The 18,411-nt window shown below is 45.8% G+C and overlaps 1 protein-coding gene across 1 annotated transcript in view; it reads right to left on the minus strand.

The window, feature by feature from the left end:
• LOC306793849 (outer dynein arm-docking complex subunit 2-like) overlaps positions 1–18,411 on the minus strand; it is a 58,374-nt gene that overhangs the window by 29,640 nt on the left and 10,323 nt on the right. Inside the window, 3 exon segments of the mRNA XM_079291641.1 lie at positions 12,616–12,837; positions 13,102–13,290; positions 16,565–16,679. Coding sequence (XP_079147767.1) covers positions 12,616–12,837; positions 13,102–13,290; positions 16,565–16,679 — 526 coding nt within the window.

An 18,411-nucleotide genomic window follows, 5' to 3' on the forward strand; every position in this document is an offset into this window, starting at 1 on the left:
ATACCTTCCAAGTTTCATCAAATCAGCAGTGGTGTCTAAGATTTCACAATTTCCTCAATTTCAAGGTCAGGTACAGAACAAACAGCTATGATCTGTTAATGTGGTTGACAGGCATATCCTAACCCCCCCCTCCACCTCACACTGACTACAACGAACGGACATCAGATCCGGTGAGTAAAGACTGTTTCATTAGAAATGCTTAGATGTTGAGTGCCGTAACAGGTCAGGATGAGCCAGGATGACTAATCTAACAGAAGTCCCGCACGGAGCCTCCTCCAATCTGCTCAGCCTGTCGCTTTAATGGCTGTAAAATGTCGGCATTTTGATATGAAAAAAAGTTGCTTTTAGATGTTTCTGCAAATCAAGGCCCACAGTGCTTCTGGCCGTGTCAAAGCAGAAAGAGGCACAGCAAAGTTTGTCCCGGCACCTTTGCAAAATACGTGGTTCTAAAAGCTTGGTGACTATAGTCAATAGTAACTACTCGTAGGGCTAGCTGGCCAACTGCTTAGCTGGTGAGCTAACCGCTAATTCGCTAGCCTGCCTGGCTAGTTCTAGTGACTCACAGTGGCACTCGAAGCTTTTTGTTCCCAGGATTGTACACCATTTCATTAAATAAAGAGTTACTGCAGGGTGGAAAACAAATTATCTGAGCTTGCTAACTGTCATCCAGAATGCTAGCTGAATTTTGCACTCACGACTCCTGTCTCAGTACTGTTTTGTGTCTAATGTGCTTTACGCATAGTAAAAGCAAACGCACAAATGAGCACTTGTTGTTGGCATGTAGAAAATACAATTATTGTATGTGTAAAACATTGAAAACATAAAATCAGAATGGAATTCAGAAAGGTAAGTTTATTACGAGCCTAATGCTTGGAAGGACCAGAAGCCATTATTCATATTTTGAGACCTTTTTGGACTCTAACAGCCTTGAAATCCAACCCAGACCCTGTGGTATTTGCCTGCATATTTCTCTGTTTATTTATTGTCATAACAGCTTGTTATTTACACTTAATGGAAGGGAATGTCAGAATTGATTAGTGCAGAAAAAAAACCCACTGAGAAATTCACAGGGATCTCAGGACATCACTTTGACCTCCTTAGGAGTGCAAAATTAAGGGATATTGTGAGCAATTGCTAGAAGTAAATGAATGCAGAGAGGCAGCAAACAGCGTGAGAGCACGACACGCGAGGCTAACTGGAACAGACCCGGTGGTGTGAGCATGCTGGAATGATATTAAAGCTAATTTACAGATTGAGAACAGAAACTGTTTTGACCCCCTCATCCGCTACCAGAGAGAACTGCTCTGTGTTTGGATGGAGCTCTGAGAGGCCATTGTGTACGTGCATGTTTTTAATGGCAACATCGCAAGCTAGCCCTGTGCTGCCGCCGCTGTGCAGCAGTTTGGTTTTATATTAAAAACGGTCCTTAGACACTGAAGGGGACGGAAAGCCACTTCTAATATTTGGAAAGAACTTTTACTGGTCATTCGTTTCTTTCATGAAATATTGCTACAGAACGCCTGAGGAGATGTGGGAAAAAAACTTCAAAAGAGCTGTTCCATTTTAAAACAATTGAGCGAGTATCACAATACACAGCTCACTCTCTGAAGGACTGCCTGACTGTAAAGAATAAGCGATATATATACTCTGTCCACCCAAAATGTGGACAGACAATTTTCACGACTGTAGAAAGGACATTTACACACATAAATCTTGTGTAATATGTCATAAAGTCCTTGAATGTGGTTGCATACATCAGCCTGGCCTATGGGAAACTCTGTGGACAGGGTAAAGGTCAGGTGAATGGTGAGACATACCAGCTGAGATACAGGGGTGTGGCAGATGCCAGGGCCCACACTTTCCCTCAAAACAGGAGCAACAACATCAGGGATGTCCCTCCATTATTTCCATCCCTTCCGTGAAGCGATGAAAAGCGTCAGATCTTGAATGGTGACCAGAAAGGCCAGAACCGGACGTAATTGCTGCCTGTGCCGAGGCGTGGAGGCATAACCTCTAATTTCTCGTGAATCATGTCCCTGTGTCAAACTGCCAGCCAAAAAAAAGTGGCAGTCTCTGTTCCTGAGAGAGGGTTTGTGGCTCGGCTAATACACTCAACTGTGGCTTTATGACCAACGGGCCGGACGGCCAGGTTTCTGAAACCAACTTGCGACTTCCTTTCAGCGTCTCCAGTGTGCTCTACAAGGTTTGCAAAATCTGGTTGTAACTCACACGGGCTGCACCCTCTACTGTACTCTTTGGGTAATACGCTCCTTAAATCACAAGTACACATTAATTTGCTGAAACGTTACATCAGCATAGCGAGCCAATCAGGGCGGGCCAACCCAAATAGTACCAACAGTATATAACGCAGCACGCACTGCTGCCAGACTATCCTTTTTGTCTTTGTGCCACTGACTGTATCACTGACTGCCTACCTCTGCTGCCTCAAGGACATTGTGTCCCGGGACGGATCTCCGCATCCTAAACAGGTGCATTGCCCGCAACACGTTTCATATGTTAGCCATCAAGTGGTAACTGAAACTGGTTCAGCCAGAGGTGGTTTCGAAACACAGGATATTCTTGCATCTTGCCCAGGGGATAGCCTACTACTGGTTGTACAAGGGGAGCAGTATCTGGGGGTTATGCTGGGCGCATGCAGGCTGAGTCCCCTCTGTCAGACCACAGACAGACGGCCCTGCTGCAAGCAGTCTGCAACTGCAACTCTTTCCCGGGCTGGGAAAGCAAAAGTGGGTCTGTTTGCCAACCGACACAACATCAACTGCCTGTTGTGGCCCTTCTTGGCACAACACTCTGGGCCGTCCTCTCCAAGCTGGGCTCCTGAGAGGGACAGGCTGAGGAGGGCTGGACTGTCTGTACCGGTGGTGCAGACAATCCAGGTAGCAAGAGCAAGATCCACCACTACAGGGCAAGTGGTCAGGGTTTCAACACTGGTGCGAAGAAAGGAGGCTAGAACCCCTGTCCTATGCAGATGGCTCAAATGGGTTTGATGGATAGAGAGCCATGTCTTCCTGTCAGGAAAGGTTTTGGAAGGGTTTTGGCGATGAGACAGGTCTTTGGTCGAATCTCGTAAAGCGGTTCTTTGAAGGGGTCAGGAGACAGCGCCCGTTGATGCATGCCTTCTCCCTGAAGTGGGAACGGCCATTGGTGCTCGAGGTTTTGGTGAAGGGTAATTTTGATGCCTCTGGAGCACTCCTCTCTGAAAGCATTGTCATTCAAGACACCTTTGCTGCTTGCACTGACCTCAGCTAAGAGAGTATGTGAACTACCCACACAGTTGCTTGCTGCTTCACGACCCCAGCGGGGCTACCCTCAAACCATATCCCTCTTAAGGAGTTTTGTCAGGTCGAGAGTTATTGTCTTCCGCAATATGTAGGGTAAAGGGAGGCAAAGTAACATCTGTTTTGCCCAATTCGTGCATTTGCTTTGTATGTTGAACGCACAACCCCCATCAGGGGAAATTAACATCTGTTCATGTGCTTCAGGGATGGTGTGACCAGTGAAGCCCTATCCAAGAAACACCTGGCGGGATGGCTTTGTGAGTGCATCTCCCAAGCTTACAAGCAGGTGGGAACAGACCCTCCCACTGTGGTCCATGCACACTCTACACACATTGTTGGCAGCTTTGTTTGGTGGAGTGAGTGTCAAGAATATACAGTGGCGTCGTGGTTAGCACCTTGTCCATTCATACCGTTCTATCTCTTAGAAATATCAGGCTCTTTTAAGGGTCTGGGCTCGCTGGAACAACACAATACTGGTTAAAAGGGTGGGCTGTGGGGCTGTGGACATCTACATGCCCTTGTGTATTCATCGGGATCCTACCACTCTACCAATGGAGACCAGTAGAGGGATCCAAGTACTCCTCTAGCATAAACTATGGACATTTCATGGAAAGCATGTTAATATACGCTCGTTTCACGCATAGAGTCTTTTCAAAAGAAATGTCACGTCCTCACAGGACGTTTAGGTTTAGGTAACAAAACCACTTCCTTGACGTCCTTGACCACTGCATGACATTAACTTCACTGACTAAGTGACTCAAATGACTAGCGAGCTAGCGACTCATGCGAGTCACACGACTAACAACCCTAACAACGCACATGACCAACAACCCACGTTACTAACGACTGACAAACAAAATGTCAAAGTTTTCTTATAGTTTCTCACGGGACACAAACTAGCGGTCTCCTTGACAAGTCTTTGTGTGTGTTTGTTTGACCCATCCATCACCTCTCCAGTCTCTCTGTGTGGACTATCTCACACTTTATCATACATCAGTTGCTTTGAGCAGGTAATAAGGACGGGGTTGTGTTTACATTGGAGTTAGTTGCAAGCCCGGTGCGTCGCATACAGACGATAAAGAGTGCCTCTGTGCGTCGTTGCTGAGGAGCACTGAACAAGTATTTGACGTATTGGGAGTGATAACAGGGTGAACTTGCATGGTTTGTTAAATAGTTTATATTTATTATAATACTTTACTACCAAGAGTAAGATGGGTGTTCAGTATGGGCCTCAAGTTACTTTCTGAAATTAATTATTGGTCTTCTAACTCTAAAACCAGTGTGTTTTTGGTAGCTTTAGAGGTGTTGCTAGGCAGATATTTTGACTTTGTTTCCCCCCGCTTTCAGTCTTAATGCTAAGCTAGCCTAACTACATCCACTCCAGCTCTGCACTTAACACATAGATGAATCTTCTCATCTCACTTTTGGAAGATCAGATAAGCCATTCCCTGAAATGTTGAACGATTAGGAAATGAGCGGTAAAAGAGAAATTAAGAAAAAACACAGCATGAAAAAAGTAAACTTTAAGCAGCCACTCAAGAAAAAAAAACAATGTTTTCCTCCTTGTTTGTTGAAGTGACTAAAAGCTTTTCCTTCAAACAGTATCAATTTTGACACTGAGCATGTCGCAGATGTTATAAAGCTTGCCGCATGGAATTAAAGAGACATTAATCATTGTGAGTTTATTTGCTCTGAGTGGTTTGGAGTCGGTGGCTTCCTTCAGCTCCTAGTTTCATTTTTTTTTAAGGAAGTTGCTTCTTCAGAGTAATAAGCTCCCTCATCTACCATCCTCCTTCCGCGCTCTTCCACTGACCCCCGCTAACAGCTGGTGGTGTTTAAACTTCAAAGAGTGATGAAGATTTTCAACCACATATTTTCAATGTTTTGCTAATTTTCTATTTTAGCACGTGGCAGATAGTAATGATGAAAGTCCCATGAGATTTTGTGGCAGCCTCTGTGGTTGAGTGCTGAGCATCTAAGCTAACTGGGACCAGGACAGTGGGATCAGAGAGACAGAGAGGCTGACAGACATGCGAGGGGGGAACAGTGGTTCAGGCCAACGGCCTTTTACCAAAACCTGCTGCGCAAAAGGCTGTCAAGCCTGACATGGCCTGTTTGCAATAAACAAGAACAGAAGACCAAAGAATCAGACGAGACCAGATCAGCTGCAATGAGGTGCACACGCACACCATTACCGTCGTGTCTAAAAATGTACAATACTGAAAATGAAATAGCCAATAAAAAAGATATTCAGCAAAAAAAAAAAAAAAAAATAAGTACTTTTAGGAAAGAGCAGAGCAATTTGGTGCATTTTCCCAAATACCCTTCATTAGATCTTTTATTGTTGTTGCTCACTATGTACTTTGGTGCAGAGATGATTCCAACGAGCAAAACATTTGAGCTTTTACAGACGAAAATAATGAGCTTGTCTGTAGAATATATTTTTGGATTTATAATAAATACGAAATCTGAAATGACTATAAATCAATTCTGAGTAATGTGTAAAATCCTGCTTAAATTCATATCTGCGGTGGAGACACGGCACACTATTGTATTCCTGATTGTTATCGATCGTTCTTGTATTGATGTGTTCATATTGTAGTGTGGTATTTATACATCACGTTGGTGCAGACTCCCCGTATTCCACGCTGGTTGCTGCATAACCAACAGCAAGTTACTTTGTTTGTTTCTTTTGCAAGCGCAGAAGTGTCCAGACTGTAGAAAAGCATGTTGAGCAACCCTAAGCAGATGTGGATCTTGTTTAGATATTGCGGTCTCCTGTGTATTACTTAAGGAATGTTACTGCAGAGGACGCAGAGTGTTTCACGCTGAACCAATGTATGGGGTATTTGGCGTGAGATCAAACGTGAAGAAGAAGCGTTTATTTTTATCATCGCAGTCAGAGCGCGAGAAGAGGGCTTCCTAAAATGTTTGCACCAACTCCCGATGAGGTAGCTGATGGAAACGGGGGATAAATGTTTGCAGCTCAAATAATTACAGACTCATCAATCAAGGTAAAACATTTTATTGAAACTCTTAAAAGCATATTAAAACCACTTACATTTCAAACACTTTTCTCATACATTTTATTTGAAGTTTTTTTTTCTCCCCAAACACATTTAAAAACAAACTCTGAAGCTCAATTAAAAGGGTCAATGAAATAACTCTGCCTTCATATTCGCCAGGGCCAGCAGGCGGATGTTGCGCACACAGCCGGCAGCAGCTTCCTGGACCATCTCGTCATCGGAGCCCATGATGTGGATGAGGGGCTGTCGGAGTACAAAGGACGGAGGTTACAGTTTGCAGCAGGAACAGACTCCCAAAGAATCATACATTTCCAACCGTGTGCTCATACACCTTACACCCCTCATCTAGCGCCCACACAGGTAGCTTGCTGCACACGTTGCCATGTCAGCAGCAGCCAATGCACACTTCCACCAGCACGGCCTGCAGCGATATACAGTGGCTGTGAGGTGACAGTCTCAAGCTGCATGTGTCCCTGTATGTGTGTCCCACTATACCCTTGCAAACCATGCCCCGGCAGCAAAGGGGTTGCAGCTGCGAGCACACATGCTGCTGTAAATTGGTTCGGATGAAAGTCGTGCAAAAACCTGAGCATGAACCACACCACTTGACAGCCCTTCCGACGCTCCAAAGGTCAGATTATATCCGACTGTTAGTGGCTTGTCTAAATGGATCCCGTTAGATCTCATTGCAGAACAAGGTTTTTTTTTGCGCTCTCCAGAAATCTGGAAGTTAAATTTTTTGGAGGGTTACATAAAACCGAACATTTAAAAGATTTTCGTCCGCTCTAACAGTTGCGTATTGTGCAGAAATGAGCAAAGAAGGGAACACACGGGACATATGGAATACCGCTGAGTGGCATGTGTTGTGGAGGGGTGAGGTTTTCTTTTTCCTCTATTTTATCTGCAGCGAAATCACTACATTATGTTTGTGGGCGACTGCTTTGCTGAATCAAAATAAAAGTAAATGCAAGCATAAATACTCTGGTGCAATGGCCGAATCTAAATGTGTTCAATGTGTGCTTCTTGGGTATAATCACAATGGAGTGCCACTGAGGTTTCCTAAGCCACACTTGCAATTATTTCGGATGGTCTTGTTTACATCCATAATGAACCAACGGCAACATTACATCCCTCAAGTAAGCACTTAAGGACTCCCCGCTCCTAAACATAATGAAGCTTTGATGAATACAGTAACTGCTGAGACGTCTGAGGCACTACTAAGCCCCGTATATCAGGGCCTCGTTCCCCACTGAATGAAACAAAGATCATGCTGCTGCAGGCTTACAAGTGTTGTTTGAACACCATCGGGATCGTTTCCCCTGGTTTCAGCACAGCAATGCCACATCCCCGTTGATCCCGAGCAACACAGAGGACAATGTCGAATGACTGTCGCTGTTAAAAAAAAAAACAGGAAATGATCCAAGAACTAAGCCCCCTTTAAAACCTACAAAAGAGCCACTGATTTAGATTTAGTTAAAGGCAGCAGAATGATTCTCAAAGCTTCTGGCATATCTCCATTTTCGCAATTTCTCTCCTTTTTCAAAACCTCCCCATCCTGTTCAGCACTGGCTCGGCATATCAACGTAGGAAGTGATGGGATTCCTCTGTCGGTTTCACACAAATGAAATGTCACTCTCAACTTGTGGAAACATTTTCAGTAAGAAATGTGTGTGTAGACACTGACCTAGTCTCTATCCCGCTGATCCAAAAGGTTCTCACTCGCAACTCGTCAGATACAGACGCTTGGTCGGGACCCATTGGCGTCACTTTTTAAAGCACTGGGTTCCCCTTTAGCGTCATTAGTTTAACATGTTTAGTCCTGACAGACTTCAATGTTGTGAATTCAAACAAAACTACTTAGTTAGCTTTCGGGGGAAAAAATACTCCACGGTTAGGATTTTTAAAAGTATGTTTAGAACTTAACTTAAGTTACGTACGTAAGTTATGTATGTGACGTAAGTTAAGCGCCTTACCTAACCTAAAATAAGTCCATGTTGACTCCACAGAGGACATCAACAGTGGTCTTCTGGGTGAAAGTCCTGCGTTTGTTGACCCATCCCTCCACGGCAACCTCCTCCCGATGCCGACTTTGTTGCTCTTTAAACTGACACCTGACTTCCTCTTTTACTCCCGTCATAATTACTACGGCCACTAGAGGCAGCCCTGCACATGCAGAACTGACGCTAGAGGGGTACGTAGAGCGCCACAGTTTGATGCGCAGGGCCATTGAACGAGCATCCGTATGTGACGAGTTGGGAGTGGGAACGGGCCGGCTGAACAGCGCCTATCAGGCAAACCTGAGATCTGTTTTCCTCCCAGTCACTACTGTGTTCATGATGCATGTCATAGAAGAGCCGAGGCCGACCCTGACCCCTCTCCACGTCACAGTCAAACTTAAAAACACCGCTCCGCACGTTTGTGTGGTTAGCAAACAGCCGGAGAAGCAGAGAGAAGACATTCCCAATGCAAAGATAAACAGCAAAAGGAAAGCAGATGAAAGATGATGTGAGCCAGCTTGTGTGTGTGTGTGTGTGTGTGTGTGCACGTAAAAGGGCTGTAAAACTACAGTACATGTCCAGTTTCAAAACTGAGAAAATAATATCCTTCCTCCTGATTATAATCACATTTTCTTAGGGGAAAAAGTCTCCCAGCCGTCCAAGACGTCCTCAATGCGCCAGTGTCGAGGAGTCGATGTGAAACATTTGCTCGCGGGTTATATATGATTTATCCAAAACACCTCCAAAAGCAAACTTACATCCACCGGCTCCAGAAAACATGCAGCTCGCTAAACAAGTCTCTTTTGTGAAAAGAGAGGATGCCTGAGAAGTGCCAGAGGCGGCGTTTTTTGCCAACTCATAGCATGTTATTCAGACGACGCCAAATAAGGTCTCCCGAAAGCGCACGGCTAGGCTAAGATAAGCGTGTCTCTCTTCCCTGCTTTTCTCCCGAGCTTGCTCTTTCCCTCCCAGCTGGGATCTCTAGGAACATAATACGCCACTTGTTGGATATTGCCTAACCGTGGTAACATGAACACTTGCCCCACGTTTGAAGAACTGAATCGTGAGTTTTTGAGGGTTTTTTTTGCACTTCCAACACCTCCAAGAAGGGAGCTGGGGAACACGCTCCCCCCCCCCCCCCCCCGTACCAGTCTGAGAGGGCTGCACATATTGTTGCATTTGCACACGCGCGCACCTTATCGCACGTGTTAAGTGCGCTCTGTCGGGCCGCGTCTGCCTGGAGGAGTTTTCAGGTTTAAATTCCCCCTGTGCCGGGTCTGACAGCCATTACGGCTCTATCAAACCCCCCCCCCCCTCTCCCCCCTCTCCCCCCTCTCCCCAAGCATCCCCATGTTTTAGACTCCTCTGTGGAGGGCAAACAGCACAAACAGACAGCAGTGTTTAGCTAGGGCTGAGGGGAAGCTGGTGAGGGAAGTCAAGGTAAACAACATTCCCTGCAGCCTCCAGTGAGCCAGAGACTGTTAAGCTGCTGTCTCTGTGTCTCTAAAGAGGAAGAGGAAAAATGAGGGGAGGGCGCTTTCAAATCAATGACTTTGAGGGGAAAGTTTCAGCCTGAAATCCTCCAAGCCCCTGCAACCAGGAGAACATGGCGGGGAGAGAGGCGTAAGGTCGAAAAGGCTCCGAAACGTTACGCTCCATGGACCTCAAAAACACGGTCGTCATAACAGAGCAGGCAGCACACAGCGCCTGTGTCATCTGCTCACCACACCCACAACCTGAAGTTGTGTTAAAGCAACGAGGACACTGAAGAAGTAAACGATGTGATGCTCGGCTTGGTTTTTATTCCGTCACCTCACTTTTGGTGTAATGTCTCCCCCCCCACAATGGACGTCCTGGCCATGTAAGAGAGAGAGAGAGAAATAAAACACACGGGGCAGAAGTGTGCTCATGCAACAAAAGTGAAATTTTCTTTTTTTCTCATTTGCATAAGCAAAAAGCTGAAAAAAATACATACAAGGATCTGGCAAAAGCTTGCGCTCTAGAATACATTCGCTTGAAAATGACCAATAATTAGCATCCGCATTTTGTCATTTTCATCAATATACTTCACAGAGCTTTTCTCATGAAAGAGCCTCTTTAATAGAAATAGCCGGCTGAAGCTGTCTACAAGGATTTACGATCTCGGCAAACAATCCCCCAGTCCTTTTGGGAGCGATGTAAAGCTTGTTGATTTTGTACCTGACACGAAATGAAGCACATCCGTATAAAACTGCGAGATACCAAGGGTGTATGTCAAATGGAACGGCGAAGGGTGATTGGCCTCTCAGGCTACAAAGTTCTCTCTTCTCCTGGTATGCATCTCCTGTGAGAGCGAGCACCTGAACAAGGTCCGATCTGAGGGGGCCGGCAGGAAAATATGTTGGCAGAAGATTTACACGAGAACTTGTGAATGACTGCAGGTCGTGTCCAAAACAAATCCAAAGTGTTACATTTAAAGATGTTTGATACTATAGAGTTGAATTGATTCCGGACCAGACAGACGGTCAGTAATGTGTTTTCCAGTGTGAAATACTTTCTCTTCTGTGCTTGATTTCCCCGTGTGAAGCTTAAGGGACTGGGCCATACACCATTAAGTGTGCTAGAGAGGAAAGTTACTTTGGAGTAAGAGAGACCTTCGCTCGTTCGAAATCGTATACGACACGTGGGTGAACATGCTTTGAGAGCTTCTCAGTGGCACAGAAAAGCTCTTTGAAATACAGTTGCAATAACAAAAGAGGTAGTTCCAGATTTTGACACGGGGCTGTAAATTAGACACAGGGCACTGTATCAATCCTCGATAAACCCTCTCCAAACCTATTCAAGAACTTTTGGGGATATTGTTTTAACACATTCTCTCTCACAGAAGCCTGTATATCACGGAGCAGAACACTGCAGCGCGCACTGAATCCAGGAGATCGACAAGCTCTCACACTGTAATGTTTCCTCCGGGGTCAGGCAGGTAAGTGTGCAGGCCTCCCTCCCCCAGACCGGCTGAGACCGAGGCCAGACTGAACAATGAGGCAGCCTGTGTTGTGTTTCCATGTCTGAGATTAAGAACAACTGCAACGCTGGTGCAGTTACGTGGCCTTCGGTGATTAAGCTCTTTAAAAGTCCAAAAATACATTATGGAGTAGTGGTTTATTAATAAGGGCAAACACAGAGACAGATTAAAAACGGTGGCATGTCACACACACTCACGCCCATACACACACAGAATTTCAAATATAGACACACACACACACACACACACACACACACAAAGAGGGCATGTCCAGTTTCTGTCATGGCTCGAACTACAAAAAGCATCCAGCTTAACGACTTTTGTAAATTGGACACAACTCTTTCGGAACACCCAATGTTCAGTCCAGCTACCAATTATGGCGAGTGTTGAACCACATACACTGTAACGGCAGATCAAGCTAAAGTACACCATTTAATGAACATGGGAAAAAAACTATCTGGCTGCAGTGGCATAACCACTTCATAATTTATGTCGCAGTTGTTATTTAGTGTGGGGGGGATTTAAACTAAAAAGATTTCTCATGTGAAAGTCTTTCTACGTGAAACATGATTGAACTACAGAGGGAGATAACAGTGGTTTTACCCCAAAATGCTGAAATACGGGCACATGATCATCTGTGACAGAGTAATCTCCACATCACGGTCAGAGACAAACATAAACAGTCTCTGGAGCTGAGTATGGAAACAGCCCGACAGGCTCAAATGTCAGACAAAACAATGCTTGTTTCTTTTTTGGAGGAGCGCTACACAACTGCAACGATGAAGAGAGCTGGCAGATGTAGCTTTATAGAATCGGGGGTTTGTGTTGGGCGGGCATTGTTTATTTTCGCCTTCAACAGGCTCTGACCCGACTCTTTGGCGTGAACCATATCGCCGCTGCATTCTGCCCTGATGTCCAGGAACCGGCCTTAGCAACAGTTACCCCCAGCTACAGCCCTTTGACTTGTGCTGTAATGGCATCTAGGGTCTACCGGAGAAATGGCACTGAGCACACACTGAGCTGTTTGCCTTTCTGAATTCCCATGACGGCTAGAAAGTGGAGTCATGTTTCCGCCAACGAATAAAAAACACTTTGTTTCTGCTCTATCGGTCAAAGGCTCTGAAAATATCACAGCTTTTCAAAGTTTATTACTCTGTGTTTTTCACACATGGGGGGGGGGCAAAGGGGCTTCTTCCGCAACGTAATTATGCTAAATGTAGTCTCAAAAGCACCAAATAAAGCAGATAAATAACTACTTTGTAAAAAAGTAAGGAGCCATGAATCCAGCTTACCTTGACCACCCCTCTCTCGTGCATGGTAATGCAATTGTTGGGGTCCCTGGACAGCTGGTACAGGGCCACAGTCGTGCTGTTGATGACCGCCTTGTCCTTTGACTTGAGGTAACGCACCAGGGGGGCCACGGCCCCGTCATCACCGAAGGCCGCCCTGTTGCTGCCCCGCATGCAGCAGTGGCCCACGGCCTCGGCCAGGTGGCAACGGAGCCTGTCGTCTGTCTGTGGAGAGGAGAACAGGAAGCTATTGGTCCCCAGCAGCCGGTCTTTACAATGCAGAGAATAACAAGCTCCGCTGCAGCTCTGCAAGAGACTTTTGGCAAAACCTTTCTATGTTATTCTCATAAGCTGGGTTTATGCAGCATTGAGGAGGAAAAGACCAAGTAGAATCCATTGTAAAGACAGTCATTTGTATATGGACAGTAACCACAGTGGTTTTTAATAGTAAAACCTTGTTGTTTCTCTCCAGCAGTGGAGTGTTCTTACCGTGATCGTCAACTTGGCCAGCAGCTGGACAACCCCGTGATCAGTGAGGATCGCCAGATGCTCCTCGTCTCTGGCTATGATGGCGATGACGGCGCAAATGCTTGCCAGCACCTCGTTGTTTGTTGACTTCAGCAAATTAACAATCAGTTTCAACCCACTGACCAGGGAGCGCACCATTTCCCCTGCATCCTACAGTCAAAGAGTCTGTTATTAGCCGGTGCTCTGTCAAAATGAACGAGGAGGATGAAGAAGAGGGGAGGTTGCGTAATGACTGAGGAAAGAAGGAGACGCCCCGCAGGGGCATCTTTAAGCAAGGCAGACAGAACAAAGGACACTAAATAAGTACAAACAAAGTATTTTGTTTTTCCATCAGGCAACAATCAAAGTCCCATCAGTGGAAAGCGACCAGCAGAACTATCTTCATCTGTGTAAAGCAGATGCTTTCATAAATAACAACACCGTCTCCGACAGTAGAGCTGTGTTGTGGATCTGGGGCGGACAAAACAATAAGTTTGACATCTCTGTCAACCTCTCTCCTCCTGTCAGCCTAACTTGTCATAATGAAGTCGGCAACATAGAATTTAGAGCTTAGGGGTGACGTTTAAAATGTTTGCCTCGGACTGAAACACAGTGTAGACTCGAGGCTTCCCGGTTTGAGTTCATGGCACCAGCTGGCACCACAGGCCTCTCAGCCACTTGCGGGGCGATGCCCACCAAACCAACGAGCTCGCAGGGAGCGCTGGGGGAACCACAGCGGAAGAGCTGGCGGAGACGCCGGCTTGGCACATCAGGCCGCTGTTTTAAAGTCACGACTCCAACATCAAGGTGGCCCAAGTCTGTAATGTTCAGCGCTTTGAAAATAGAACAGGAAATTTGTCAAAAGCTTCCAATTACGGATGACGACAACATTAATCTACATGTCAAGAGCGGATGCATGGCACATACGCTCTGGGGTACAGTGATGACCGAATTTATTACGTGCACTCTGCGTTCTTCACACCATAAATTAGGGAATTTCATCAAATTCAGCAGTGACAGAAAAGCAGTGAATCACTTACAGTTTTAGCGTACAGCTACTTTGGTAGCTGTTGTGTTCTCCCTAACAGAGAAATCCCTGCTGAGATCAGGCCAGGGTGCAGTGTGTGGGCCCTGTGATGCCGTGCCAGAGGATGAGCCATGTGTGCAGTGCAGGGTAGGGGGTGAGGGGGGGGGTGCCGGGGCCAGGAGCTGACCCCACTGACACACAGGAAGCCCTTCCTCAGGAATACTGATGTCGGCTGGCCCGGGAGTCCCTGCGACAGAGGAAGCTCTCTCAAGCCACCAGCTGCGATAGACTAGCCAGAATCTCTTTCATGGTTCATGGCCTGGACGGGCCCCCAGATCTGAAAACCGCAACATTATGAGGCTGCACACGGAAAGGCCTTCCTCGCTATCCTCTCCCTCTCCCCTCCTCTTTACCCGGGATGAAATGAAATAGAAAACACATTATCTGCTGTGCGTGATCTCAAGCTGAGAGGAGGCATGCCAAAGTTAGGAACTGACCCTGACCTCCTTCTCCGGAGCAATCAGACTTCTATAACGTCCATGGCTATAATGTAAAAGGAAAAATAAATCAAGCATCTAAATGCGACTCCGTGCCCGGGCAAATTAATGATACACCCCATTACGTGCGACTGGGAGGGTTGTACTTCCCTGATTGGAGAAAAGAGATAATTGAATGATTCACTACTAAGTCTGTACGGTACTTGTATGGCACTAAATGAGTTTAAGTTGTGGACCTGTGGGCACAGAGCAGCAGCACTGTATGGAGCATCCAGCAGATGCATTGATACCACGTCTCTCTCATAAATCCACGATGGAACTGCTAACACGAACCACATGGGGTTTTTATCAAAATAACGACTGCGCCGAAGCAGCTGTATCAGGTTCCTCACCGAGAGCACTATTTAGTTCTTGTCATTGCCCCTGTCCCAGGAAAATCACCCAAAAAGCATGTTCATGAATTTCCCTCAAAATTGGCACACTGACGTCCAGACAAACATTGTCAAAGTTTGTTAGCGCTCAACGGAGGGTCCGCAGTCCGCCCCCCCCCCCCCCCCCCTTCTCGCTCCATATGGTTGCCATGCATAATTTTGGGCTACACTTCTGGGCCAGAGAAATTCCAGCCAGAAAAAAAAAAAAAGAGAGAGAGAGAGAGCTTCAGCCCCAAAGACACCTGTCTGGGCCCAACATGTCTGTTTAAACTTAACCAGATTGTTCCACTGACAAGCTGTTTACTTTAATCACAGCGATAATCTAATAGAACAACATTACGTTTGTCGTTGGAAATGATACAAGCGCAGATCAAAGACCTGTTAATGTGGAACTGAAATGAGAGTTGACTGACAACACTGCTGAGTAAGACGATGCTGAAGGCCTGTGACAACGGCATAAAGGAGTTTGTAATGTTTTAAAACAGTACTACACTGATTTAGCATTGCACTCTTATGACAAGATATCGTCTAGCCTATTCCTACTTATCCTGGCACCTACATTACCCACAATGCAACCTGACCACCGACAGTAAAGTCTGAGATAATGTTGTTACGATGCCAATATCGGCGAGTTCACGATTCTATTCACCGATCTGATATCACTTGATCATATTCAGCTCCTTTACGCTGCACAGGAACAACAACACGCGTCACTCACAACCTGATCTGTACATCCTGCCCAATCAGTACTGCACATATGCATATTAGTACCACACATCTGTGGTTAAACACTGTCGTGCCGCCTGTTGTTTCCCTGATAATGCTGCATAATGACTTATATGATTTTACATTATGAAATAGGATTCACTAAGACTTACAAACAGGCACTGGTGAGGTTTTCTTTAAAGAAAACGCTTCCTGTTGATGGACCTCCAAACGTTCAATTGTATTCTACGCATGGTTATATCCAAACCTCTGTAAGTGGTATTCATGACCATGTTGTGCGTTTCTCTGCAAAGCATTGGAGCAGTGTTTTCATTAGGGAAGTGGGTTCACAGAAACTATCTGGTACCCTGTGCTCTGTGTAGATTGTGTCTCTGTAACTAGTAGCATGTTGAGGGAAGTTTTTCAGCGGGGAAATCAGAAGCCACGTCACAGGACATTACTCAAGTCTTTCTCCCTGCCCTGCTTCCCGATTGGCCAATATCAGTGTGCCAAGGCGGCTTCTCTGCTTCGTATTAGCCCGGGGTTCATGTAAGCCCCCTCTGACACAGCCCTGCCCCTGCTAACCTCCCAGCAGCAGCAGGTTGGAGGGAGAGCTTCGGAGACAAGCATGGTGATATAAGCATGCTTCTGTTTTGCGAGTGGGATAACCCTTCATCCTGAAACGACACGAACCCCGCAGACCTCTTTGATTTGGGGGCATTCTATGTGCCTTTGGTGTGCTTCGCTCGCACAGGACACAGGACGGAGGCAGAAGACAAATGTACCTTTGCATTCTTGATGCATTGACAAAGGGCCCATGCAGCACTGGACTGAACATCTGCACTGGGGTTTTTCAATAAGGACCACACCAGACGGACTCCATCAAGCTGGTCGATGATCCTGTAGGGAGAGAGGGACAGAAAGCAGTATGAGGTAAAATAGAGGGAGGGATGAACAAGGAAAGAATAAACAGAACTACATTATGATTTCATTAAGATAAAGCATAATTATCTGCTTGAACGATTTAAGAGGAACTCATTTGATCATGTGTGTTTCCCAGAACTCTGGTCCGTCTGGTCCAGCGGCAAGATAAAAAGCGTCGATGGATTTCAGCATTTGTTTTTCATCACAACTTGCCTTCAGTCCTTCTCAGTTCCTCTCCAGACCTGAAACTCACCCACTGTCTGCTCACTCGAATCACTCTCCGTGGAAAAGCACAGCATTGCCAGGGCCAGAGGTTAACGCACATACATCTGCATATAGTGCTTCATACACAGATGTATAAATAGAAAGTGAGACAAACTTACACTTTATGTCGGTGGCTTGATTTTCAACCAGAGCCAAAAAGAGGACCCCTTTCCAAATCAAACAGAGCCAGAGACAGGTCGCTCTATATTTCATTGGGCCCTGAGTGAAGTTTACTTAGGCATGAACTGTATTTTATGTCGCATACATGACTGTAGTCAAAAGTGCAGTCAGGGTCTGGGAACCCAAAGAATTACGCCACAGTGCACCCGTTGTCTGGTATAAATAACATGTAACGTGTTCACCATGTGTGCTTCCACCAACAAGGCTGACATTCAATGCTGTCATAATTACTTAAACACTCCCTAATCACAGTATCTCCGTGACTGGCAACGAGCAAATACTCATCAGGGACGTCCCCTGCGCCATCTGTCTTCCCTTTGCACATAAATCAGTCTACAGGGATCATAACATCAGATTCCAGTCCACAGGGCCTCCTAAATCTGGACCCGAAAACAAAAGTGAAGCGTCACATCATCCGCCAAAACAGCTCCGTCTTTCCATGAAGCAGGTATGAAACAGATTAGCAATGAAGTTGCAGCTGACAGTGATGGATTAGAGGAGGAGGCCGCAAACCCGGGAGGCATTAAACAACGTGTGTTCACTCTTGTAGCTACACAGGATTCTTTGGGGGAAGCGCTACGTCATTAACCGCACACTGCCTACTGGTTAAGAATGAAAACAAACACGAGTATTTCATGGAAAACTTGAAAGCGATCAGCGTTTCTTTCTTTTTTTTGTGGGACTTTCAGTAGTTATGGATGACCTGCATCAGAATGACGACGAGGGAGTGATTGTGCTGATCAACAGAAGGCGGTATAAGAGGAAAAAAATGAAGTCATGTTAACTGACAAGAATGTTGTAACTGACTGTGTGGTGTACATCATCATCATATTTGTTGGCTCGCCAAATACCATCTAATTACTGGAGTTCTGGAAAAACAGGGTTGGGTTGGAGCCGGAAACAGAGTTATGTTAATTGCTCAGCAAACTACTGTACACATACATGTCTCAAAATAAGCCATCGCCACAAAACATACACAACGCACAAGCGGCCGTTGAAACGAGAGCTTTCTGTTTACAGCTAAGTGTGAAGGCTGAAAAATGACACGCTCCGGCCGTCATATACATAACGTGAGAAAACGCGGAGAAAGCGGCCAGCCGGCGTGAAACAATTCGCCTCTTGTGTGAAGTTCAGTGGCTTTATTTTGACATGCTTCGCTGTTTTATTGAACCCCTTGGGTGTTTCCTCTAAACAAATGTAATAGGCTCGCACGGCAGCATTAACAGCTAAGTAACAATGCAAAGTCAGACATTAAGTTGTGTTT

The sequence above is a fragment of the Melanostigma gelatinosum genome (genome assembly GCF_949748355.1).
Source record: "Melanostigma gelatinosum genome assembly, chromosome: 20".
NCBI lineage: Eukaryota > Metazoa > Chordata > Actinopteri > Perciformes > Zoarcidae > Melanostigma > Melanostigma gelatinosum.